At 39.0% G+C, this 27,869-nt stretch overlaps 1 protein-coding gene across 2 annotated transcripts in view; it reads right to left on the reverse strand.

Annotated features, from left to right (window-relative positions):
* LNPEP (leucyl and cystinyl aminopeptidase) overlaps nucleotides 1–27,668 on the reverse strand; it is a 66,234-nt gene extending 38,566 nt beyond the window's left edge. Inside the window, exons 1-3 of one of the 2 annotated variants that reach the window (XM_067316662.1) lie at nucleotides 27,584–27,622; nucleotides 4,532–4,638; nucleotides 1,618–2,458 (exon numbers count right to left, since the gene is read on the reverse strand). In XM_067316662.1, coding sequence (XP_067172763.1) covers nucleotides 1,618–2,435 — 818 coding nt within the window. In that variant the 5' untranslated portion in view covers nucleotides 2,436–2,458; nucleotides 4,532–4,638; nucleotides 27,584–27,622. Of the gene's footprint in view, nucleotides 1–1,617; nucleotides 2,459–4,531; nucleotides 4,639–27,583 lie in introns of both variants that reach the window. The other variant, XM_067316660.1, reaches the window with a different exon arrangement.
* Nucleotides 27,669–27,869: the final 201 nt, after the last annotated feature.

Raw genomic sequence — 27,869 nt, forward strand, 5'->3', positions numbered from 1 at the left:
TGTAGGAGGGAAGAGTTTCTACTTTATCTCAGTTACTGATCACTTTAAGAACCAGGTTATGCTCTACAGTTCCTCTGAACACACCAGTTTTTTTAGCAGCACCAGTTGTTTCCAAATATGTGCAAACTTTTTCTATGCTTCAGCAGCATGTCATAGAAGCACTTGATCTATTCAAGGAAAACTTTAAAGGTAAACTGTAAGTAGATTTTAGAAAAGATATTTGCCTTTTGGTTTAAAAGTCTCTTGTTAGTAGTGCTTAGAGAGAGGCCTTCTGAATCTAAAGTAAGGTTTGCTGCACTTTTATTTTAAAAGAATAAAGTAATAGGAATACTTCTTCCTTATACTGGGCACCTTCCTAAAGGTATAGGAAATCATCTTTCCACCAAGTAGCTTATTTATTTATTTTTTAAAGATGAGGTATCTTTGAGGGACCTGAATAATCCAAGCACAAATGGAATATAATAATTAGATCTCAATGGAGAGAGAGAAAAAGTTATGACCAATTTTCCCACACTTCTGCTTTATTTTTCATGGAGTCTCACAGAAAAAGCTAGTAACAGCTCAATGAACAGTCTTGTTTTAAGACAGTGAAAATAAATAAAACCCCAGTGTGATGCTCTCTTCAGAAGATAATTTCAAGCCTATATTGTCAATTTGTAAAAGGTCAGGCTGGTGATGAATAATACTAAATTCTGTATTCCCTTTTCAGGGAACAAAATCTACTTACTAATGCTTTGGGCATTTTCACACAAACTCACTCTGGTAGCAGAAATTTGTAATGTTGATAACACTTTTTTCTTGCTTCTTCCTCAGTGTCACATTCCTCCCCCCCCCTTTTTTTTTTTTTTTTAAACTTTAGGTCTTAGCATTTCTTAGAGCAAGCTGTTAAGTGTTTATATCCTTATTTTGTTTAGCAGTTGTTTTGTAGACCCTTCTTGACTACTTTCCTATCAGCAAAGGAGCCTGAACTTGATCCAGACTACTCTTACCAGTCTTTCATTTTTTTTGTCCAACTCTGTTCCCAGAAGACCTGCATAGATGGTTACATTCCAACAAGGACACACTCTCAACTCTATGATCAGCCTACGGCTCCTCTTGAGGGGGGCGGAGTGGGGCCTATTCTCATTAGCCTTCTTGGTAAGAAGCACTGATTCCTCCCAGTCATGTCCCTATCTACCAGCCAAGAACATTTGCAAAGAGGAAAAAAAACAAAAACAAACAAAAAACCACCCCATAGCTATTTACAAGTACAGAAAAACGCACTGAACTGAGGAGGAGGCTATCCTGCCTCAATGAACTCGCCCACAAAAGACAGTTTTTCAGGTAATGCTGATTTTAATCATGAATAACTTCTCCCTCCCTGACAGTTGATCTTTGCATAAAGTGTCAACAACACAAGGAAAAAGTTAAAGGATTTTTTAAAGTTCTAGTTTAAAACAATAGGAGATTAAAGATCCATTTTGTCCTATAGGGATTAATTGTAGAGACCAAACATTCAAGGAGGGGGGAACCCAACCGTCGTCATCTCTCGCAAAGCACAGTTACCAAATTCAGACATTGCACATGAACACAACCTACAGAAGTAGCAGAAATGAGAAGAAGCATTTGTGGGCATACCTTTGCTTAGATTTCTCATCCTTGTATGAAATTTTGTAAAAACCATAGTAGGTATCTGATAAATTAGATGAATACTCTATGTTGAGGGTGTAATTCTGTCCTACAAGGAGAGCTTCAGGAGCCATGACTGCAATCTGGTCATGCAGTGGATATTCCAGGAATTCAGCTGGCTTTGCTTGACTCCCTCCTGCTGAAGTAATAGTTGCCTTGGTGATATTAAGTCCTGAGCTGTGAAGTACGATCTTCCAAGTTACCTGCATGACATTAACCACTATCTTTACAGAACCTGCAAATTTTAGAGTGGTTAGGTTTGGCTGCAAGACAAGATCATAATGCAGTGGTACAACGTCACTAGGAAGCCTAATTTTTGCCCACGGAAATAATTTTCCATTAGTTGCCAAAGGGTATATTAGTTCCATCGTATGATTTTTTTTATGGCAGCCTTCTTTGGTAAAGGTACATTTGGGAAGAAGATAAATCACCATTATTACCGAAATTGCAATCACAAGAACAACTGTGCAAATCACCACGGTCCTCATAGAGGGCACTGAGCATGATCCATCTGGACTTTGTCTATAGCCAGCCATGTTATTCCGGAGACCCGAGCTTCTGTTCATGAAGGACATCCCCAGTAATTTTGCAGATGATTCATAATCCTCCTCTTCTTCATCCATTTCATGCTCTCCAAGGCCACGCACCAAGAGCCGGGAGCTCCTTGGTTCATACTCCACTTCATCAGGCTCCAGGGGATGTAAGCAAGGCTCTTTCGCCAAATCAACCACATCAGGCTCTTCTTCAAACATACTGTTTTCAATCATATTTCTGGGCAACTGAATTCGATCTGAAACAGAAAAGAATGTATGTTACCTGATGAACAAAAGGCATGATTATAATACCTCAAAGATAACTGAGTCAAAGCATGGGAAACACTTAACAGCACATCCTTTCAAGAGCTCTGTAGTTTTCTCTCTTTCTGCACTTTAAGATGTTTCCCTTGCATGTAGTTGACCACGTCTCACATCATGGCTGGGGATCAGCTACATCACTGTGTAGCACTCCTACTACACTGATGTCACTGTCTTGGCTACATTTTCTCTATCCCAATAACCTATATTGTATTTAACGAAAGTAGTTAAGATAGAAAATTCTCTACATTGCAGGATAAACCAATACACTTTTAAAGGTGTTTCTGAATATGCTAGTTACTGAGTTTTTTATTAAAGGAGAGAACTACCAAGGTGCTGGCAGATACACACATAAAATAGCAGTTTGACCTTTTTTCTTAAAACAACTTTTCACTCAATCCCTGCAAAAAAAGAAAAGAGAAAAATAAGTGCACACATTTTTCTTACACAAAGTGGGAAATATAAAAATTACAATTCTGACTGATCTCATCATTTAAGGTATAGCTCATACAATCCTTGAAACATTCCCTGAAGATAAGAATCTAGATCAGTGCCAATCAGAGAAAAGCTTGTCTCCATAAAATTTGTCTTTAACAGTTAACAGATCATTAAATATACAGTATAAAACAAGAGTTCAAATTCATCTGAATTTTAACAAGTATCAGATATTCCTCCTATTTCATATGTAATTACATTTTATTCAAACTTCTGGTCATGTCTATCTTTCAGCTAACCTGCTCACTGAAAAGCAGGGAAAAATTAAAAACACTGTGGAGAAGAAGCAGAGGTGGGAGGGGTTGTTTTTTGAAGTCAGGTTTCTATATGACTGAAACTTTCAAAGATGAAAATAAAACATCTTCAAGAAAAGAGGCAAGGATTTCTTTTTTCTTCCCTCCAAACCACATATACTGAAACCCTCAACATTTACTTTAAAACATATCAAGACTTCCTGTTTAAAGGCCACAAACTCTGTAAACTTCAGTGCTGGTGGCCATAACACTGAAAAGGATGGAGCAAAGACTTATTTCAGCCCATGTTCCATCCACCATGCTTTTCTCTTTGTGAGATATCCCTGTATATTACAATTCTAAAGATATTTAAGTCTGCCACTTCTTTCAGTATTAAACTGACAGACCATTCTGATCCTTTCAAAAATAAATAACTTCATAAATAGGCACTTTGCATCTCAAACCAAAAACTACTCAGTTACTTTACAAAAGGTCAACTCCAAATGTTTCTCCGCAAAGATTTAAAATAAAAATGGAAAGAGAAGGAAAAAAAAAAAAACCTAAAAAATCCTATCCCACACAAACCAGTAAGAGCAAGGTGCACTGGTCAAACTCAACAAGCAGTATAGAGGTAGATTAAAGCAGGCAGTTTACTGGAATTTGGATCTACCTGCTCACCCCTTGTCCCAGTGTAAACAATGCTGCTCTAATTATGAATAGGGTCACATGATAATTCAGATTGAAAGGGACTTCAGGAGGTCATCTAGTCCAACCTTTAGGTGAAAGTGGCTTCTGAAAGTTGCTGTCCTTATGGCATTTCCCAGTATAGTGCTCATGTTCAAGCCTTCAGGCCCTGGCTGCAGTTCAGTGGTCCAGTACTTTTGTCTCCACATTGTAGCATGTGTACTTGCATATCAGACAGACCAGAGGCCTTGCACAGCAAGGAAATAGAGGGTAGGGAATTCCAGGTGAAAACAGATAGACAAACTAGTGGGAGGGGGAAAAAAATTGTTCAAGGGAAGCTCTCTTATAATCCTTCTATCCAAGAATAGTTCATAGAGAATCCCCTAAATTACTTTTATAGTGGTTTCTTGTTGGTTAGTCCCTCAGCTGTTTGCTTTTCAGAACTACTTGCTAACTTCAGTCACATTTGACAGCAGACTCAAGGATAACCAAATTCCTTAAAGGTCCCACCCCAATCCCACCCCAAAATAATCAGCTGCTGGTAGGAGAAAGACACACAAGTCAACATCTGTAGGAAAGGCAGGTATTAAAACTCACATCTTAACCACTCCAAAAGGTAGCAGTCAATCAGTACAGAGCTCCAACCCCAGCCATGGCACCTGCTGCCTCATGGCCAGCAAAAGAGGTAGAAGACAGGGGAGGCACTGCAGAAGGAAGGAGGAGAAAGATAACACAGGACATAAATCTAGCAGAAAGTAGGCTTCATCAGCTCTGCTGCTCACAGAACCATTTGCTTTTTTTAAGATCTTATTATCTAATATGTTTCTATTAACGCAAACTACCTCAGTATTTTCAAAAACCCTTCAGAACTTGCATGTGTACACTAATACCTCTTCTGGTCAAGAAGAATTATATGAAAAATCTGAAAAAAATTAAGACAGAAAAGCTAGAACGAAAGTTAATTTCAAAGCAAGTCAGCTTTAACACCTAAGAGACATTCATTTCTAGAGAAACAACAGTTAAAAATGAATTTTTATGCAACCATTTGCAAAAACTGGAAGAAATGAAGGCCCTGGTTATTCTGTACTGCCAAAAAATGTCACATTGGCCTATCAGTTTGATCACAGGCTATGAGGTCAGAACCTTACTCAAGACCAAGGGCATCACCCACACTACCTTCTTCCACTGGAAAGCATCCAGACAAAGTACCAAAAGGTTGCTAGAGTTATTTATGCTGAGATATGCAGGCACAGAAGCATAGAAGTCAGGCTACTTTTTGGAGAGGAACTATGGCACACGTGCTTAAAGCATTTATACTCAGATAAACTCCGAATTTGTTTGCTTCCTACTGGTTTACTGTGATTTACAACATGACAGTGTGAGTCATCAGCCAGGGGGATTGAACTCTGAAGATCTTTCAGTTTAAATCCATGAGCTACTGCAGCAAGAGCTAAAAAGCCCATAGGAAGGATGCGAAAGGTATTCTTAACTGAAGCAAGCCATAAGGAGTAAAGCAGCAGCCTGAGGAATATGATTGCAACCATCATATTTCACCATCTTCTTTCATACCAAGTACAATCATAGACAAGCACCCAAACTGCAAAACATCATACCGAAAGCACATTAATTCAGAGACTTGAGCAGGTTAATTCAGATACCAATGAATGGGTCTAAGAAGGGCAGGAAAAATGAGTTTAACTCTGAGACTTGGGAAGTTCTTGATCTGAGTTCTTACAGTTCAAGAAGTCCAGATGGATAGACATACCCCTTACAGCAGCTAAAAGGTTAAACACACCCAAGTGAAAGTGAATTTACACATTTCTCCCCCACACACAAATTCTTCAGGGTGTGTTCATAATCTGCAAATTAAAGATTTCTAACAACTTCTTTAATATATGATCTGTGTCACATCTAGTAGCGAGCAGTCCAAATACTCATAGTTTAGAAACAATCTTGGAGAAAGAGGTGAGGTTAAGAACTAAACGTGGTAGACAGTAATCCTGAAAGCCAGTTTTCCTACACTGCAAAGCTGGAGAAGACAGACATCTTCCTAAAGTAGATGTTTATGAACGAATTTCTTTAGAGGGGCTTCTTGCAATACAGGTGCCTGAAAATGTGTTACAATGCATCTACTCATTACAACACTCTGGGGACCATAATAAGCCCAGTCTGGTGCCTTCCATAAAGAGGACAAAAGTCTTAGACATGAAATTCAGATGATGTTTACAACAAGACACGCCAACACTACAATAAAACTGCTGTATATACTGCATTCTTTGTAATGTGCCCTTGTCAACAGCACAGTCACATCTAGGTAGTAAAAAGTAGCATGACTTAAGGACCACAAAGTAGAGAGTAATTAATCAGAACAAACGAAACCAAAGTAGGGCACTTTTCTTGTTCCTATAAAAACACACATCTTTCACTTTTACACCCTTTTGCAAATTAGTCTTGTAAATTACAAAGCAACTTTACAACAATACTCAAGTTCAATACATTAACTGAGCTGGAACCCTTGACCACGCGGGGACAATTAGAGGGTGCAGCAAAGTTGTCTAGCATTTTCTTCAGAAGAGCTACATTCCCATTAAAGAGGGGAATATAAGTTTCCCCCTGCAGTACAAAAGCCTCAGACAACATGTAACGCATCCCAATGCTTTACATACAACAATGAAGTATGTTACAATGTTGTTTTTGGAAACTGTTACAAATACTCTGTAGACTACAAAAAGACATTATCCCTTTCTTTTCCTAAGTCAGTATCTTCCTATAATGCTAACAATAACTCTTTATAATGCTCGAAGTACAGACTTCTCCCTTGCCAAAACAAAACAAGTAATCTTTTGGCTATCAGGATTCCGCCATCTGGGTGGTCTATCTAAGAACCGAAATCTCAACACTCAAAGTCCTTACATGAATTTAAGTGATCTGTTTCTCCAGTTTACTCCCTTTTAAAATGTGTGCAGAAAATGCTCTATTGCAATGGTGTTTTTTTCAGCTTTCCATATTCTAATTAAGCGATTAAAATAAAAAATACAATTGAAACCCAAGCTAACCCATAGGTCCAGCTAGACAGCTTGTCATCGCTTTTTGAAAATTGTTAGGTACATTATTTTTAAATAACAAGCTGGTGTTATGTAGCATTCTTACTTTAAAAAAAGAAAAGTTAAAATAATTACTGGCATTTTGTAGCAACCAAACCATACTGCAGAGATAAGTAGAGGAAACTTTCTGTTAACCTGGAATAACCTAGAAGCCAACCAGCTACTGGGTAGCATGTTGTCACAGACCAGCAGATAAGTGTCAAAACCCAAGAGCAGACCAAATGGCTCTATATAAAGCCTACCCACTAACTAGAAGAAGGATTGATTCCCACAGGATTTAAACTACTCCAGCTGCATTTAGGTAGTGGGAGAGAGGGTACAGAGTTACTGCTGCCCAGCAATATACATTCACTGATCTGTTGATGTGTTCTATATTCTTCACCAATAGTCCAAGCACAGCAAAAGTATGAAGTGACTTGTTTTGCTAACTGATGCACTTCATACAGAAGAAAACACATACGTGTGCGCGTGCACACCCCCATTCATCCTCATGTAAGCAGACACGGAGGAAGTGATGCATGTTCCAAGGAAATATGTCGTGACTTAATAAAACTGGATAGATAGTTTTATAAGTCCGGAGTATAATTGATTCAATATTCATTGTCCTTCCCTTACTCTATTTTGACAGAGAAAAGAGAATAGCAGTATCATTTTTTTCTGCTGCACTAGTAGCAAGAAAAGGAAACTTCTAATAATGAACTAGTTGATTCACTTTGATCAAAAAAATTCAGTCACTCCATGGGATTCAAGGCAAGCAAAACAGAATGAAGTTCTTGTTCTAACACCTTGAACATCACAGCTCAAGTTACACAATAAAAGCTATAAACACTGAAATAGAGTACTCAGCTATGCAACTCATTGATTTTTATGTCAAAAAATAATTCTATGCAAAGAATGATTTTAGGAAGAGCTGTCGGTGTTGAACAATGGAGATAATTATTCAGGGCCACAATACTGTTTTACATACCTAGCTATTATGCCCAACTTTGAAAGCATTTGCCTTTCCTTAACAGAAGCAGTTGTGGACCAAAAAACAAGTCCCATAAATAAACCACATGGAGTTTCTCCCCACTAGAGACTGGTTGCATTTGCTAAATCACGCAACAGGGGGGAAAAAAAGCAATTTCAAGGTATTTTTTCCTTTAAAGATTTATTTTACATTCTGGCATATTTATCAGTCTAAATGCCACCTTTTCTAGGAGTGGTGAAATACTTGCACTATTTCAGAAGAATCAGGAAGTTCAGAATACATGATTCCTGATACATGAATAGATCTTTGTTTACAGGATTGTAAGAAAAGATTTAAAGCACTTAAAAGCACTTGCAAAAAACTTCCAAGCACGTGCAAGTGCAAAATGTAAAGCAGGTAAGCACACTTAAGGGGACAAAGGTACTCTCATAAAAATAGTAAGACCAGTTATAGCATTTGGAACCTTATCTTCCCTCCTTTATTTGGGTTTTGGGGCTAGAAACAAAGGAAAGGAATAAGGCAATGAAGGCTTAGCAGGTCACATGTAGCCATGGATACACACACTGTACAAATGCTGGTGTTCTTTACATTACCTAACGCATGTCAGTAACTTAGATTATGTCATACCACAGAGAAACTTAGCAGAAATAAAGACACATGTGAAATCTCTGCACCATTTGGTATCAAGAACAATAATTTCAGTTTAAACATGTTCCCAGCAAAAAAAAAAAAAGGGGGGGGGGGAAGCAGCTTGAAAAGTAGATATCAAAAGAAAATTTGCATTAAAGCTTACAATTCTTATTTTGCTTAGTGAAACAATGGTTTCTCATCATAGCCTAAAAACAGGTTTTGGAAGCAGTCCACAATTAAAAAGAACCTATTATACCCAAGACAAATGTACAGTACTAAGCTTTTCAGCTATACTTGCAGTGTCTTTAAAAAGGTAGTAAAATCTGGACTATGGTCTATGCATACATAGTTTTAGAAGTCTTGTGAAAAATAAGCATAACTGCTACAGAACCCCCCCCCTCTTTTTTTTAAGGCAGATAAAAACACAGGAACTTACACTGTATAGTTTGTCTGAATGCAAGAAGGAAGAAGACAAGCTATCAAGTGTCACTAAGCAATATCCAGCAAGCTTTCAGAAACTTCAACAAACAATTGTTGCAGCTATTGTTTCTGCCTGTACAGCCCAAAGGAGGGCTCCAAAACACAGGTTCATTTTTGCAGTTGCTGAAACTGGTACACAGAAGCATTCTGAAGAAAACTGAGAACCTAAATAATACGCTGGAAGATTCTACATAAACCCGAAAGGTGAGAAATACTTAATCAAGTGCAACTGCTTCCTCAGTGGAGATTGCTTTCTTCAGCTGGTTAAAATCAGTAGTTCCTCATACTGCTGGTTTAAAGTATTAAACACTAATGCTGATTTGCAGTGATAAGATAACAGAAGTAAGGCAGCCTAATATAGGTACGTGCAACTTATTATCCAATATCTTTTCAACAGTTTAAAGGAAAAAAATGGCTTTGGCTTGCTAAGAAGTAGTGGCCTGATAAATCTTCAGCTAAACATCTGAACTGGTAGCTTTTGAATATGCAGACTTAAAAACAATCGTTGTTAGCATTTCCAAATTTGGCATTTTTCTAAATTTAAAGATAAAATAAGGCTGGAAACCATAGTTAACACTATTTATGAACTAACTGCATAATCAGGTAAGTCAGAAATACGTTTCAGAAATCCAGGAGAGAAAGAAGCGACTCAAATACTGTTACGTTCCACCTCACTTAACCACTAGAGCAACTGAGACATACAAAGAGGAAAAAGGTCAACAAATACAAAAGACAGCTTGTAAATTCCACAGTATTTTAAATCAATAGTTTAACACGAAACAGAAATAGAAGTTGTAATTAAGAATAAATTCCTTAAAAGAGCTGAATATTGAAGCAGTCAATGTTATCTCCTTTTATTCCCCCTTCTACTTTTATTTAGGCCTTACCCAAATCCATCTATTATCTCCTACTTATACACTGTATCTTAAGATCTTTGGCACAGAATCTGAACACATGGGTGATATTATCTCATCATAAGGGGAAGAGCCTATTTCTTCCACGAGGCTCTCAAAGAATACAAACAAATAACATTGATGAATTCCTGTCTGCATATGCCAGTAGCTGCTCAGAATACGATTACCTATGAGTAACAAAGCTTTTTCCTTACCCCAAACCTTATTTCAGGCTCATTCTGAATGTTTAGATGCAGCTTCAAAGTTGCTTAATGTGTTAAATAAATTTCAAAACCTGCCAGTTATCTCAGAAATAACCTGAGTTTAAGAAACCTAGAACATGATTTCTTAGATAAAATTAGTATTCTCAGCAAATACACACACGAAAAGTCTCCTCAAATGATCAACTATGCAGCAGCCTGCAGCAATAAATGCACTAGATAAACGGAGAGCGGTTCTAGTGGGTCTCCATGCATCCCCAACCTTTCAACTGGTTGCTTGCTCAGGTGAATCATTTTTGCTTCATGATCCAAACAAAAAATTATATCAAGGACACTTAAGACAATTTGCCAAAAGCAACTGGACTGCTAATGAACTGCTTAAGCTGTAACTGCCTGTTGATGCAGCATCAGGGGCTACGACAGGAAAGCCGTGCTTCCTGAGCACAGGGGCATACTCATAAAGTAGAATCTGTTTTTTAACCAGGTAGCTAAGGCAAACAGGGTCACCTGCCTCACTGACCTGCAGTGCCGCTTGTCATTCTAACGTCTACAGCCAGGAGGAGCGGGATGGAGCCTTTCAGTCCACCTGAATGTTGACTCCCTAGCAACAGCTTCATCACATTTTGACCCACCCAAAAGGAGATCATCTCCAAAGTGACTGGTTTACCTGAATTTCCCTTCATCTCTGCTGAATCAGGGAACTAAACAGTAGGAATACAGTACTGACTGGAGCCACTGGAGCTACACAGTCCAGCTCTTGCCGTAAGAGACAACCAATGAGACTGATGGTCAGTCCAGACAGACTTTACATATAATTCTATTTCATTCAAAAAATCTGCAGAAATAAAAACCTAAAACCAAGCCCTGCAACTCCTTTACTTTATCATTAGCCCTACCTTCTTGTCTTTTGCACTGATTACTCACCACCTCAAGGTAGAATTCTTCAACATAAAATCATTGCTTGCCTTGGAGATTCTTAATACTAGGTATAAGTTTTATAAATCACAGCTAACCAAGTAAATTGCTCAACTTGCACAACCTTTCTCAATTTCTTTGCCTATGGCAAGGCCTCCTGTGTATCACATCTTCCCACATGGAAAAAGCATACTGCATTCCCAGTTATTAAAAGCTGGTAGAACAGCACACAGTGAACATCATGGTTCCTACCCCCTTCCCTGACTCATCATTTTCCCCCTTTGACAGGAAGGTACATCATCCTCCCACCATGGCCCTCTAAGTCTCCACCCTTTCCCAGGCACCTGTGTCCAAGACAGTGCAGAGAGCATTCTGCATTTTCCACCTTCCCCTTTGCTCTTCTGCTTCTTTCAGAATAGCAGCTCTTGGGCTTCCTTCCATTGCTTCCCAGGAGAAGATGAAATGATTAAAAATGTGAGTCTCTTCTAGGCTCCTCCTAGTCCTCCTCAGAGTGCTACAGCCACAAATTCACTACAGGGTTTGTGCACCTATTTCCAAGACGAGTTACCAAAAAAATTAACTTATAGTTCCTTACTTAGAGCACCTAACTAGCTCTTGCCTTATTTCAGTCTCCTAGTAGACACAGGATCCCCCTTCACTTCTAATTCCTCCTCTCTAACTGCCAGTTCTTCTTGTCACAGAGCTTCTCTCTAGAGAGGTTCAAGACTGATCAAACCCGGCAACCCTCCAGATATGAACAGGGGGCTAAGACTTAGACTTTGGGTAGGCTTTTTAACAGACTTTGTGGGGTTTACATTCCATTATAAGTAATATATGTAATTTTTATACACACACACACACACACACACACAATAGCAAACAGCCTGATGCAGCAATCTTTCCAGTACATAAAGCATTTGTGATTGCAAAGATTTGAGTAAGTTTATCAAGTGACATTGCAATCTCAAACAAAATGTTACTAAATTTAGTTAGAAACTCTTAATTTTTTTCTCCCTCCTTATTGCAAGAAGCAAGACTTTGCCCTATATTTGCACACCATTCACACATCCCACCAGTTAACACAAGGCAGCATGGCCCGATGAACAACCGAGCAACCCCAGGACTCCAGTTTCATTTCTAGCTCTGCTAGCTTGGAACACAGTTTCATTCCTCCATGTCTCTACTTTTCTACAGTCCCTCTCTTTGGAACCCGGGCTGCAAAACTTTGGGACAATTACTGTGCCTTACTACGCTCTCTCTTAAAAGTGTCCGATTACAACTGAGCTCTAGAATAGCTGGAGCTGCCAGCAAATACCATCATCAATAAAATTTATTATTAGTTTTCAGAAACACACATTTCATTTTTTTTGCACAATGCCAAAACTTTCCCAAAAAGCATGATTAGTAGCCCTGGTGAATCAGATGTACCTAGTCATAGTGGAGAGAAATTCAGCAGCATTCACAGGATTACTGCACCCTGTGTTTACATAAGAAACAAAACTATAACTTCTTCATACTCTTCTTAAGGCCATTTAAAATCCTTCCCTGTTGCTACCTTATTTTGTGACCAATCAATGCTGAAGTGCCTGAGGCACTCCTTTAAAATGCTGTATTCCCAAGTTCAATGCATGAATCTAAATATTTCAGTAGTTGTTAAATGGGGAAAAAATATTACCAAGAATGGAATGCTGTTTCCAAAAAGAACTGAAAGAATATATGTAAACACCTCAAAGGGCAATCCAGGGGAAATAAATGCCTCAAAGCTTGGGAAGAACTCACAAAAAAAAAGAAAGAAAGAAAAAAAGTGCTTAAATATCAAACTAATTTTAAAAATTGCTTTGTTCTAATGTTTCTAAAACATCACCCACCCAACAAAAATTATGTAGGGTTCCTTAAGTTTTCCCCGTGGACAGCTGATTCATAGCACACTCCGCAAATAATCCCTGTTACTATTTTCACGCACAGTGCATAGACACAGCTCTCTGGGACACAGGAAGTCACTTTCAGAAAGGGTAGAAGGACATTGGCACAGACTCTTGAAGATCACATGCAAAAAAACAAACAAAAAAAACAAAACAAAACCAAATAAACCACACCACCCAACACAATATATTGTGGAACCTACTCAGAAACCTAGCCAAAACCTTGTGCTTCTGTGGGTCATGCAAGCAGTAATATTTCTGTTCTTAGTTTTCCCACCACAGGGAAAACAGGGGGGGAAAAAAAAAAGTTCTATTTAGTCAGAGTCAGAGCTTAAAAGCAAGTTACTCATCCTAAGGGATCTCTGGCCCTGAAGCCTACAGAAAACCCCAGTACAGTAATACATTGCATGGACCTCGCGGATGACAATTTCTTGAATTCAAGCCAGGTTTAAATCTCTGTGTGCACACATTATTAGTTCATTTACAGAAAATCCCTAAAGCTTAAGGAACTAGAAACTGTTAACTTAGGAAATCTGCTGCTCTTTAAAAGATATTACAATCTTCGCTATTTGAAAACAATGCAAGAAAAAAAAAAGAAACCAGAATTTTCAGACATGTTGCTGCAAAGTTGCATGTTCTTGGAGCAGTAATTAAGGTCACCCTCTATCATCATCTCCATATTACATTACACTCATGTTTCTTCTAGTGGCAAAATATGAACCAGGTGCATCATACACTTAAAATCATAGCATCCAACAAAGCAGTAAGTTGAGAAAAGACAGACTATTCATTTTCCCCTTTAAAACTGAACTGAATCATAAATTTCCAATTTCGAGATTATACACAGCTGTGTTTGCTAGTAGATGGCTTTAAGTCTTCTAGCACTTTTAAACATATGAATAAAATTAAGTAGTATATATATTATGCAATCATAATACAGATATATTTGCCATTTCTATAACTGTTTCAATTTTGAAAAGAGCTGATAGTTTTCCCTCGCTGATAATGAATGTATTTAAGATTACTTACCACAAAGTAAGGAAAAAAACATATAAGCCTATAACATAGATCTAGCAAAAAAGAAATCATTAAATCCAACTTCAACAGTGATATGCTGAATTTGGCTTTATCCAGCTCTTCGAGCTAGTAAAATCCTTTTGGCTTGCTCTAAGCCATCTACTTCCTGGTTTATGACCATTATTTCTATCATATTGATTTAGTTCTTCCTAATATACTGCAAAAGACTTCCTGCACTGTTATGCTTTGGGCTGTCTCCAACTGATCTATTAAAAAAAAAAAAAAGCCCATATTAATGTTTTTTTGTCTGTTTTTAAGGGAGAGAAATGCTCATCTTCTTGTCTTTCCTAACAGTCTTGTTCAACCGTTGCCTGCGTCAGCAAGCATGTTAGTTAGGCTAACATTTTGAATAAAGTTCTTTTTTTTCCTCTATTAAGTCTTCCTATACACTCCACACATTTCAAATTCTTTCTGAGCAAGAAAACACAATTCCACACCACATAAAGAAATCAAGAAGGAGAGTGCACAATGCAATGCATGCAATTTAAAATCAGCAGTAAGAAAACACATTTTTAACCTTCAGTTAGCTCAGAAATAAGAGGACATCTGGCTGACAGAATTTCAGGTAAATCAGAAGTTCTAGTTGAAAGCATTTTGCCACCATCTCATTCACCACTGAAGAGCTAGGACACAGGCATATCAGAGGGAATGAAAGTCTTAGTAATAAAAATCTAGCAGAGCCGAACGCACATAAGAAAAATCTTGCAAAATACAGAAACCCAGCACTCCAGAAGTACAAGGCATCTTAGAAAATCCCATCTGCCAACAAATTGCAGTTCCAGGCACTGTTAGTTTTACATGCAAAAAGATGCACTGAGATGTCCCAAATGCACTCACATACAACAAGGTGGTTAAAGTCCCCAGTTCCCAAGACATTTCCAAAGGTACAACTAAAGGTTCAGTGGCTGTAGCATCACTTGAGTTATGCTGAAACACCTCTCTGTAGACCAACAGGATCCAGCAAATCTACATTTCCTTTACAAAGGGCTCCCAAAAGACTGCCAGGTTTCCCAGCTCTGCGGCTCTTCTGTCGCTGCTCCACTTGGGTGCATGGGGTGCCCCCACCTTCCACTTGCAGGAGGAAAACCACGAAATGCCAGAACCTTCTAAAAATTAGGTTTTCCCCCCCCCCCTCAGGCAGGAACATGTGATCAAAATTAGAGCTGTACCCGAGATAGCATAGGCTCATTAACAGTGCATGCCAACTTTTCTATTACAAATAGGACCAAAGCATGGCTGTAAATATTTGCTCTGTGAGGAAACATTTATGGAAACATTAAGTGCCCTGTTCTGAATCCTCAGGCTGCATGTGGTTTTCAATTACTATGAAGAGAAGCAAGAGACACAGGAATCATTCAGAACTGGTCACTAGAGAGTGAGCTTGAATAATTTCAAAAAAGCTTAGGGATTTTACTAACAACACTAGCCTAGGTGATTTTCCATACACTCTCACAACTATTTTAGATGCCTGCACAGGAATTAATGCCTGCAGCCATGAACTTCAACAGCAACTCATATAATGGCAAAAATGATAGTTCAGTTATGGTACAATGTTAACATTCAAATAACAAAGCAGATACTTATGTATCTCCTGAAAAATGATAATATTATAGGACCTATAAGAACCTGATAGCACAATGGCAGACTGTTTGCAAATGACCCTCCTGGTCTGAGCATATCTAATGAAGTCTCCTAAAAACCAGCTTAGTATGGGTCTGGTGCCAGGAAGAATGACCATGACTATCGAGCAGTTATGTCAAGACATTTTTCAAAGGCTAAATGAAATGTGCAGCTAAATTCCCCACATGTCTGTAGCTAATATATATCCCCAACTATCTACAGTCATAAACACCACAGTTGGTAATACTGGAAGATTTTTAGGAAGTAACCAAGAGAGAGGAGAAAACTGAGGTACATGCACACACTTTTTTCTGCCTTACAGGCATTACCTAACTTCTGACCTAATGCAAAACCTATCCATCACTATGATCATATTTCCCTCTTGCCATTTTTAGTGTTCTGCAAAAGGACTCATTAGTACAGTCCTAAAAGACAAAATCTCAATTGCATCAAACAAACCAAACAGGCAGCAGAGTGAGTCAGCTCTCACAGAAAAAACTAACACTGTTTTTTTGATGTACGCTTTGTAACTGCTTTCTCACTGTAACATAACATGGTACAGTATAACATCATACATGAATGAAGTAATGGTGAAGGATGATGGAATGCATGTACTGCAGTGTTATACATATGTTATGCTCAGAATTAAAGTCAGGGTGCCAAATAAATATCAAGTGTCCTAATTCTTAAAAAACAAGAGAATGACAACACCACCAAACAGACATACAAGTGATCACTTCACTATTCCCATAAGATCAAATCTGAATTTCATGACTTTTGAAATCCAATCTCAAATTGCACATGCCACTACCTTTCATAGCCTTCATGCCATTAACCTTCATTAATAGCATTACCAGTTCTTTCTTTTAGCCATGCTTAGCTGAAATGCTACTGGTAACCAACAGGGACAATCTAATACAGACCTCACATGCACACAATGTTATGCTTGTAATTTGATTTTCTCTTAAATATGCAGAGCTGGCAAGGCCCACAGAGGGGATATTTAATCAATATCCAGAACATATTTTACTCCCTTAAGAAGCTTTTACGTATGGTAGTATGCAGCTACGCAGAAGCCATGGCTTCAGAGCCTGATATCAGTAGAGAGTACTAAGTACACCGCTAAGATGTATAAATATCTCTATACAATAATTAGTCTTTGTTTACACCAAAGGCTCTGTTCTGAAGTAAGTTTCTCTCTTCAGAATAAAGTTTAGTCATAATCTTTATTCACTCATATAGCCGGCATATAGGGGCAATAGTCCATGAGATGTACAGGAGGGAAACCACAAATAATTCAATTTAGAACAAAAAGCTTCCACACCTGCATTTTTTAATTTGCTAAATCTTATTTTTAGATCCTTTTCATAAGAAAGACATTCCAGAAAAAAAAGAAAAGCTAAGCTGCAACAGAACAGATGTCACTGCTTTCTTTCTTAGATTAATGAATTCAGAAGGCAGGGAGGAATAATCCAATAGAAGAAAACACATCCAAGAGGTATTAGGAAATATGAAATATTGCTACAGAGGTTTGTATATCATCTCTGTGTGCCCTGCTGGCTTCTTAGAGACAGAACAGAAGCAAAAAGGAAGCTAACAGGAAGTCCTTACTTCCCATGAATAAGGAGTACATACATATAAGAGTACGTATGTATATTTTTATAAATAAAACACATACCTAAACACAAACATACACATATGCATATATGCTTTAATGTGATCAAAGCGGTCATTTAAAAAGGAGATAAAGTTACTTGTGCCTCTCATTGATAAGGAGCCTAAAATAGCATTTGCTAGTCCTCTTAATAGTCCATAAGCATCAAAAACAGATAATGGCACACATTCACTCAGAGAGAACAAGACCTCAAAGCCTCAGATAAAATTATAACCTCACTGAAGTAAAGTGGGAGTTCTTCTGTTATGACTAAGAATTCACCCCTTCATCTATACAGATAAGGACACTTCCAGTTGGGGCAGTGGCAAAAACTCAGACAACCTCTGCTACTTCTTGCAGTGTCATTACTAACATGCAAACATATATGCTGTCCCTCTATACTCCAGCACCTTTTAACTGTAAGCTTTTATCAAAAGGCATGCACTAGTTTGAATCTTGGACAGACTTCATTTAAAGTACTGGCAGTATCGTAGTGACAAACGCCGCTTTGTATGGGACTCATGTCAGGAGACAAATAAAGCTACAGGAATTATCAAACTGGCAGAGGTTTGCAAGAATCTGTCTAGTTAAACACATAATCATGTCTTCTTGAATTAGGCAACAAGGGAGGGAAAAGGGGGGGGCAAAAACACAAGCACTTGTTTAGGAAAAAAATAAAATTTTAATAATTTTTATACTATTCTAAGTTAAACGTGCTGTTTTTCCTGTGAAGGAGGACCAATGCTGTTTTCCAAATGGAAATAAGCAACAGAACACAAGCTCCAAGCCATACAAGGTCTCTACTCCCTCTCCTTCTCCCTGTACTGGAAGGGCTACTTCTACTGGATTTTGTTTATTCAATCTATGAATGATCAAATATTTCAATAGCAAGCTCCTGCACGTACCTTAGAGCAAAATTTTGCCATAGGACTGTATCTTGGAAATTAAAACAATACATGATTATGTATTTTCAGACCTTCTCTTATCTTAAGTTGCCATAAGAAACAGAAGATAAGAACGCAATATCATTTAAGTCACTGTTTATTATTCTTGGGTGCTTCTAAAAGGTTTTCTCAAAGTCTCTTCCTGATTTTTAATGAAAGCACAAATGCATTTTCTTTGGCAGGACTTCAGGCTGAAGAACCACATGGATCAATCACATTTCAACATCTACCAATACAATTTTAAGTACATAGCCTGGTTATATTGGTATGTCATTTTGAATTACTACGTTTACATCATCAGAAAAAAGAAATTTTTGTGGAAGGGGAAAAGAGAGTGGCTATCATTTACTGAACACTTCAACTATTCAAATGCAAAAACATAAGGTACTTATTCCATAAATATTTCCCTGGAGGTCAACAGAGATGAGCAAAGAATAAGGCTACCCACTACAAGCTCAGTCTGGATTTTGATATCCAGTGCAGGTTTATCATGTCCCTTCACACCTTGTAAAGTATTTTCAGGTTTTCAATCAAGTAGGAGTTAGTTTTCCCACAGTAAGAAGGGTGGGGGGTTGGAGGCGGGGGGAGGAAGAAGTTGTTTTAAATGATCCTTTACTCTTCAGACACCACTGAGAGATAAAACCTCCCAAAAGTCTCAACAACCTTAAGCCAGTGTTCCATCCTCAATCACTGGTGCAACAAAACACAGGAAAATAGTGGGAAAGAGGGTACTGAATATTAATTTTAGAAGATGAGGTTTTATTGTTTCCCATTTCCAATATGGTTAATGGTATACTTGCAATTAAAAAATAAATAAAAATGCTTGTTTAAGATACCTTATGGTTATAAGGAGTCTCCAAGACTCAATGCCTTTTCGTAAAACCCACAAGAAATTGCGTCTCAAGTCTCTTGAGCTACTGAAAGTCCCACACTCAGGACTGTTGACTGTCTTCTTGACTATCACTGTATAACCACGGCTGATGAATTCCAGGCCCATGATTTCTCACAGTTCAAGTTGCAACAGATTTCTCTTCCAAAGCCAGTCTTCTGGAGGAAAATTTTTAGAGAACTTTAAGTCATCTAACAGATCAGTGGCTTATGAGACTGCATACAACCTGATGTTTGCTTACCTTTTTTTTCCCCCCACCTTTTTTAAATGCAATAAATTCTATTCATCATACCCTCTCATCCTGAACAGTTTCTAAAACACAACCTGATGTGCCCTCCAGATTACTATTCTTACCTAATGCACATTTGATGACTCCTACGATATACTGCATAAAAACATCTGCAGGTCACAAGCAAGTGTTGTATGTTCACTGCTTCATAACTGGTTTTTCAGCTTGTGGAAGCAACAACGTCTAAAGGTTATTACCCACGACACACAGTACATGGTCTTAACAGAGCAACAATATATCTCCCCAAATACATGTCAGTCTCATTTTATGATGAGAGAAAGCATTCTGATAGAGAAAGAAGTGGCAGTGTGCCCGCATGGTACCTCCAAGAAATACTGAAATTCAAATTGCTCCAAAGCCCTACACAATCACAATACATCTTGTCAGCCTGAAATCAGCTTCATTACAACCAACTACCCTCGGGGGGGGGGGGGGTGAGGAATCCAAATATCAGAGACTTTTGAGGAAGTACCCTGGGGCCCCTGGATCATCTCTTCCGCTCAGTATCACCATGGAAAAAGCAGGTGGGAGAGCTGCAGATCATGCAGAGTGCCAGACCCATCTACACAGCAGATGAACATGCCCTCCAGGGTTGTGACAGGTTTCCGCAGAAATCCCAGCTGGGTCACTCCAGAGCCAGCCCCGAGGGAGTTCCCATCAACAAGCTGTGCACTCAAGCAGCTATTTTGATCTTGTGAGCACTCTGGATTGCTTTGCCTAGCAACACACACATCCTTGGCTGCATCACTCTTGTTAGGTTTATACACATTTCAGTACACGTATATTGCTACCAAGAAAAGGGGGAGAAGGAGAGTAAGAAAACGAGAGGAAAAGAGATAACAGGAAAAAAAAAAAAAAAGACAGACAACCCTCTGAACTCATCTCAGTTCCTCTCTAGACAAAGCATTATATTTGTTTTTAAAATCACCAAATTTTTATTTAGAAGAGAAGAATTTCTGCAGCTCATAGTCCTGCTAATGATACTTTGCCTGCTAATAAAACGTTTCCATCCTGAAGCTCCACACATGATTTTTTCTGTCTTCATTGATCTTAATCCCACAATCATTATTTTTGAAGGTGAAAAGCTAGCATGGTTTTGCCTACTCTTCCTCTGCAAAGTACCTAAGTTTGGCAAAGACAAGATTTAGAATCTGCATACTGTTCTTTCAGATATTCCACATTAATGGTTGTTACTGCTTTATGTGTACACAGAAGTGGAAAAAAAAATCCCAAAGAACTTAAGTACAAAGGGTATTGTCCCACCTATATTTTAACATCTATTGTAGTCCCTTTTATCCCAGGCACCATCTCTCAGCACAGCACTCCCCTGAACTTTTGCCAAATCAATCAACAGAGTTGCCAACAAGTCAATTGCTATGATGGAGCTCACTAGCCCAATCAGCATACGTAATGCAGGACAAAAACAGTACTCCCTCCACTGCAATGCAGACCACCATCGTAGTAGCATCACAGTACGATTCAACTCAGGGAAAAAAAAAGTGTTTCATTTAACTTTCATCCCACATAAGACAGAACTGGGCAGTCTGGATTTACATTTTTTTCTTTCAAGCACGAAGCCCTCACTCTTAAAGGGCATTAGCTGTGTTCCTTTATAACCACAGAAGATAGATATGAAGGAACATTTAACCCATTTCCTTGGGGTTTTGTTTTTCATTTGTTCATAGCTTTTTCCAGGCTTGTATGTTTTAAACATCATTAATAGTTCTCATTTCCTTCTGGTTTATATTTTTAAATTGCTAAAGTGCATGTTTTGTAATGACTTCTATGATTATTTTCCAGTTGTTTGGAGAACAGCATTTTACATATGCATATTCACACTTAAGAGTACTCACTTGTTCCAAGAGATACCAAGGCCTTATTGTCAGTGATAAAAAGCACAAATTTGGATAACAAAGTTGACAGCTAATACATGCTGTATTCACACTTCCATTTTCTGAAAGACTGCTCTTTATGTCTTTCTCTCATCTGCCAGGGTTTACAGCTCAAAGGTAATGAGACTTCTAGAGCATTCTGGAGCTTGCTGGACTCCCACACATACAAGCCTAACTGTTTCTGAAAAGACTGGCTTACATGCATGAAAAACAGTCACAAATGATTCCACTGATGTATTGAAAACAATTTTTTTCATTATTAGTGCAGAAGCAACTGTTTTCAAGTGCCAGATTCTATGCAAAAAAAAAGGCTTAAATAAAGAGCAGTGTTAGGCCCCGAAGCTCTAAGTAAGCTGGGTACATTCTTAACTTTAAACACAAGTGTTCCCCATAAAAGTCAATGGCACTGTGAGGGAAGTATTGTTACATGAGAACTCAAGTGTTTTCAGAATCAATGCCTTCACTGTCAAACAGTGATTACAGCTCAAGGACAGCTCTTTGCACTCAGCTACTCTTACTAAAGCAGAGTGAAACCAATTCCCCCCAAAAGTGCAAGTTTTTCAAAAACAAACAGACAAGCAAGCAAGCAGGAACAACAACAACTTATGTCCACATGAACAAATAAAACATTGGATCGGTTTTCAGTGGCACCAGAATTCCTCTCTCAGTCTTCACTGGCTGTAGTAAAGATGACCATTGCTGCAGCACATTACTACATACCTCGAGTAGTGCAACAGAAGAACTGGGCACCGAGATCTTATTTGAATCTCTTTAGCACAACAGCACACTCAGAATGGATTAAACAACAGCTGTGCCTGAGGGAGGCAAACAGAGCAGAACCCAGCACACCCTATCACCCCCAAATTCCCCTCTCATCGATCAACTGCCTGAGTTTTCTAGAGCTGTTCCTCCCCCTCCCCTCTTCTTTCAAGAGCCTCCATCTGTTCTCTCCCTTTCTTCCTGGCTACAGGGTACATAATCTTTTTGTGATTCTTACAATTTAAGCTCAACATACTTAAAGGCAAAAAAATTCAACACACAGCTACCAGCATGTGCGTATGCACTCTTTAAAATACTCACAGATGTGTAAAACCCAGCTCACAAAAAATGTTACATACTGTATTATGCTGATGTACTTTAAAACTTAATTAGGTTTTTTAAGATACTGCTGGACAGATGTCTAAGCAGTAGCTGTCATGCAAAAGAATTTCTCTGATAGCTAAAGGAACAGTATTGTCCTCAATCATGAAAAAATTTGACCATTTTTGTTTTTCTGGAGGCTTTTTGTTTCCATATTTTATGGGAAAAAAAAATTCTTTAGCTGAGTTGGAAATTCACTTGAGGCTGAACTTCCTTCACTCAAAACCACTGGGGAAGGAGGAGGAAGGGGAAGACTTGAATTCAATTCTGGAAACCTAAAGCTGAATTCATCACTAGTGAAACCAGAGTTAGGCATTAAACAAAGCTAAATTTGGCTTCTTTGTAGTTAATTATTATGGCAGTGCTCATTAAGTATGAAAAAAATATTCTATTTGATTAGCTAAACAAGCAGAAGTGGTTAGCTTTTAGTACTTTCTAACATTCTTCATGGCTGTCATTACAGGTCTTTATCTAGCACACGTGAATGTAGCCTCACAGATGTCAATCACGGTTGCTGGACTATGCACCACCTTGCCAAAAAAAGATGGTAAGAGAGACCTGAAGTATCTTTATAGATGACAGACACCAAGATCAACATAAGCTTTCAACATTTTTGACTCATAGGATAGCTTGCAAATATCTCAAAATGAAAGCATTGAGCATGGTTTTTTTGTTATGCCCTCAAGTTCAGATATTGTTTTAACAGGGCAAGCGATTTTCAATCTCGTGTCAACTCAAAATGTTTGATCTTGCCAAAACAGAACACTCCAAACAGATTAAGTTCTCTGTCTCTCTCTCTCCTCCTTTCCCTTCACTTATCCATCTTCTTCCCTCATTATTCTGATCATCAAATGGCTTTTCACTTTATAACAGGTGCTGAAGTACTCTGCTCCAAGTATGTTTCTAATACTATACATCCAGATCCAAGCTTGTAACATAAAATGCCAGCAGAAAAAAAGCAAGGAAGTCTTTGTTGGACTGTAAACATAGATGGAGCCAAGAGAGAGATGATCTCCTCTACAGTTACACAGTCCACATCTGAATTATCACATTCATTTCTGAGCATCCACTGCTAGACCGAGAGTTCACAGAACTGCAATAAAAGCAAACAAATATCCAACTCATTGAGAAATTGGGGGGGGGGGGGGGGCAGGAAGCTCTGCATAGCTTAACTGATCCAGGAACACAAACTACAGATGCTACAACATGGCTTTATGGAAAAAAACTGTTTAGTAACACACATTTGAACAACATAAAACATTTATTTAGAAACAAATAGACGCAATTAGATTTTTCCATGAGTAGTATTTACTCGACTACAAAAGAAATGTTGGGATACTTAGAACCTGGAAAAAAGACATCGAGATAAAAAAAATCCAAGAGGTCTGTTCTGTCATCCTACCAACACATTACTTCGTCATTTAGAACCAAGTAACACAGTTCAAAACAAACAACAACCCTTCTGCTTCACAACAGAAAAGTGCACAATACTGACATAAGGGTAAGTGGCTCACCCCAGTAGACTTAGATTATGCACACAGAATATACTCCTGCAATCCATTTAAATACCTAACACTACTAGTGCACAGAAAGAAATTATTTGGAAAATGACAGGAATTAACTGAAATGAAACAGATTACACAAACTAAATTTTTTTCACAAATTATTTCACCACCTAGATTGTCTTATTTCTATCTTCTACAAAAGCAATATTTCTTCCCACGAGATGCTTTTTATTTTGCTCATCAATTTAGTTATTTAATAAGATTTCATTTTAAAGTTTCCATTTGCTGGGTTAAAAAAAAAAACAGATAAAAATGATTCAAAAAAGTGAATAAATGGATCACTCTTGGCATTTTGGCAGATCATCACAACAACCTATCCCTTCTGTATATACTTGCTTGTGCAAGTCACCTGTCTTAAGTGAGAAACTGCAATAGCTCACTTCTACTTTTTCCCCCTCTCATCTCAAACAGGAAACTAAACAGTTTAATGCTTAATGTATTCAACAGGAAATGGGGAAATTATCTGTCAGAAATGCATGCAATCTGAAAGTAAAAACAAAAGCCTTACGAAATATTTTGTAATACCATCAGAAAGAGAGATGCCCCAAATTACATGACATATCCCCTTTAGTCCATATTTCACTTTTTTTTGTCTAAAGTAGAACAGTTTGGGTAACAAATGATTGGTCAGAATTAATAAAATCTGTCCTTTAATTTGCAGTCCCCAAATAACAGAGGAATTTGAGGTCATATAGCTTAGAAAAAAAAAAAAGTACATGTGCAACAATAAGCAAGACTTTCGTGCACTTTTAATTACACTTTGATTACATATATTTCTGAAAAGGTCTCAAAGTCATGTAGCATAGAAGAATTTGACCAAAAATAAACATTTTATCAGGAACTATTTCTAAACATTTATTGACTCAACTATTCCATGTCCTAGGGAAAGGAAAAAAAGAAACCTTAAATATTTATATTGAGGTTATTTGGGGGGGGGGGGGGGATTGACTTTTGAGATGAATTAAGACCATGTTTTTGTTTTTCATTAAAAAACAAAAAAGACTATTAAAAAACAGTGATCTTCCATTCCCACTTTAGTGTATTTGCTGCCTCAAAAACTATTTTAAGATAAATACCTATCTGTATGCAGCTCTACATCTGGAAAGTAAAAGAAGAAATCGTCGTCATCCAGCTAAAATGTTCTCTGAAAACCTTAGGATCCAATCAGTACTCTCTTTTGAAGGGTAAAGCCCCAGAGAGCTACAAACATAATATTCTAAGCCCTCTATGACAGTTGTCTTTTCCTATAAATTTATACAGCATGTTGCACAGTAAAATTATACAGATTCAGAAACAGAACTCTTAACCACCATATAAGATAAAAACCTTTTAGTAACTGTGAAGCACAGTTTATTTGAAAACGTGATGCTTCCAAAAGCTCCCAGACCACCAGCCCTAGAAACAAATATGCTATTCAAAAAGCCAATATTGTAAGCCTCCTCTTCATTTCAGACTTGAACAGTTGCTATTGATCACCAACACACATCAAGATTATCAACATAATGATCAACATCTCTGCTCTAATCTTTGCAAATTCTCCTTAGTCTCCCTTTCAGCAGAGCCAGCTTTCTGGAGGAAATCTGCAGACCAACTTCAGCTCCAAGTTTTCCTCCAAACAGCCTCACCATCATCGCTGTGCCATGGGTTTCACTTCAGCGAACGGCTCTGTGCATGAATGTGGCTTCTCAGAAGCAGCAGAAATTACTTTTGAGCTGTATTCTCAGGCCCACCAAATCACTTCTTCCAATTTCGTGGACAAAGAGCAGAATTCATTTCATGTTGTCTCACACAATACAGGAACAGTATTACATCAAGTAGACTTTTAGAGTGACATATGATGGCTATCTTCCTCAACTTAAAGGAAACAGGCTTAGCAAGTAACTTACCCCCCAAAAAAACTGTACTGCAGTTAAAGACAAAGTCCCTTTACCAAACGTACAAGAGTCTAGACTACAACTCCGCGATGGTAGTAAGCTGCAGCAGAAAGATCTTCTACTATGGTCAGGATTTAGTAAGAATATAAAACATCATCTGCCTGTACAAGCTGCAATTATAACATGATAAAATGCCCCTGCCCTAGAAGGGTCATTTAATAAAATAATAATAATAAGCCCATCTTGTTAGTTAAACCACCAAAACCTGTCTAGAGTTCAGGTTGCTATCCTTCACATTGTGAACTATGTGGTCCATAAGGCATAGGGAATTTTTAGTGCAGTTGAGAATAGGGAAGCACAAGGCAATGATGGTAAAATTTCTCAAGAGAAACATAAAGTTTAGGTTTTGCTATATGTTTTTTTTTCTGGATTCGGCATAAGTTTTGTATTCCGGATGACAAATCCCCGAGAAATTGAAATACAATGCAGTAAACTCAAGCTGGTGCTTCAGCTATGGTTATTAAGTGTGCCTGTAATTTAACAAACCAAATCCTGCCCATAATAAAAGCACTGCATTTTCAACAGGAAGAAAGATGTTTTACCCAGTGTCTTGTCCAAATTCCATATTTGGCTATTGTCTTCTGTCTAACCAAACATCCTTTGGTTTCAATTTGATCTGAGAATTTCATTTCCTCTTCTGTCCTGGTAGCACGTGTTATCACTGCAGAGGCAGCAGTAACAGGGACTTCACCCTCAGACAGGGCTTCATTTTTAGTCACATATACAGGGTGCACATACACTGCCATATCACAGAACTTCAACAAATGCTCCTGCATTCTTATCCTAAAGCTACAACCAAATCATTATTTTAAGCACTTCTGGCAATGCATGGGCAATTCTGAAAGCTTCCTTGCTTCCACAGGGGAAAGTAAACATCCTAGATCTTCCTTTATTTTCTGAATTCCTCACTTCCCTCGCTGGGATGGGATGCTGTTCCGAATGCCTTGCCTGGGATACTTACATAAACAGAGGGTCCGATTCCTCCCTCCCTGTCAGAAAGTCATGGCGGTTTCGGCACTCCCGACACAAATAAGGCTCCTTCTCGCGGGCCAACCCAGAGCAAGAGCACTGCTTGCTTTACAAGTTACCCCAGCTTCGCAAGGTCCCTCATCCGCCAGCCGGAGATTACGGCCAGGCAATAAAAAGCGCAACAGCACTGAAGCAGCAAGGAAGCCTGCTCTCACCTTCCTAATTAAAAACGTGCATGCCTGATATGGGAATTATGGCAAACAAACTAAAAAATTACCCCAAATTTGGTTTTATCAGCTAAACCGGGGCGGGGGGCGGGGGCTAAGAGGCCTCCCCCGTCCCTCCAGCCAGCAGCGCTCGCCCGAAGCCGCTCGCCCCAGCCCCGCTCCCGTCCCGCCGCCGCCCCGGCCTCAGGCTGCCCCGCGCTGCCGCCGCGGGCCCGCTGCTCGCGGCGCGGCCCGCCCGGCGAGGCTCCGCTCCGCTCCGCTCCCCGCCGCGGCCGCGAGGCGAGCCTCCCCCGCGCGGCGCCCGCGGCACTCACCGCTGGGGAACGGCTCCATTTTCCTGCCGGCGGCCTCCCGCAGCCCGCGAGAGCGAAACCCGAGCGAGGGGGAAGGCGAAGAGGCGCGGAGGAGCCGCCGCTGCTCTTCACTCCTCCTCCCGCCGCCGCCGCCGCCGCATGCTCCTGGGGCGGCCGCTCCCCCGGCCGCTGCGGCGCCTCGCGCCGGCCCGAGACCGCCCCTCCGCCGGCGGGGGAAGGGAAGGGCAGGCGAAGGCGAAGGCGAAGGGGAAGGGCAGGCGCAGGCTCGGCCCGCGGCGCCGCCCCC

This window comes from Apteryx mantelli, chromosome Z (assembly GCF_036417845.1).
Source record: "Apteryx mantelli isolate bAptMan1 chromosome Z, bAptMan1.hap1, whole genome shotgun sequence".
In the NCBI taxonomy this organism is placed as follows: Eukaryota; Metazoa; Chordata; class Aves; order Apterygiformes; family Apterygidae; genus Apteryx; species Apteryx mantelli.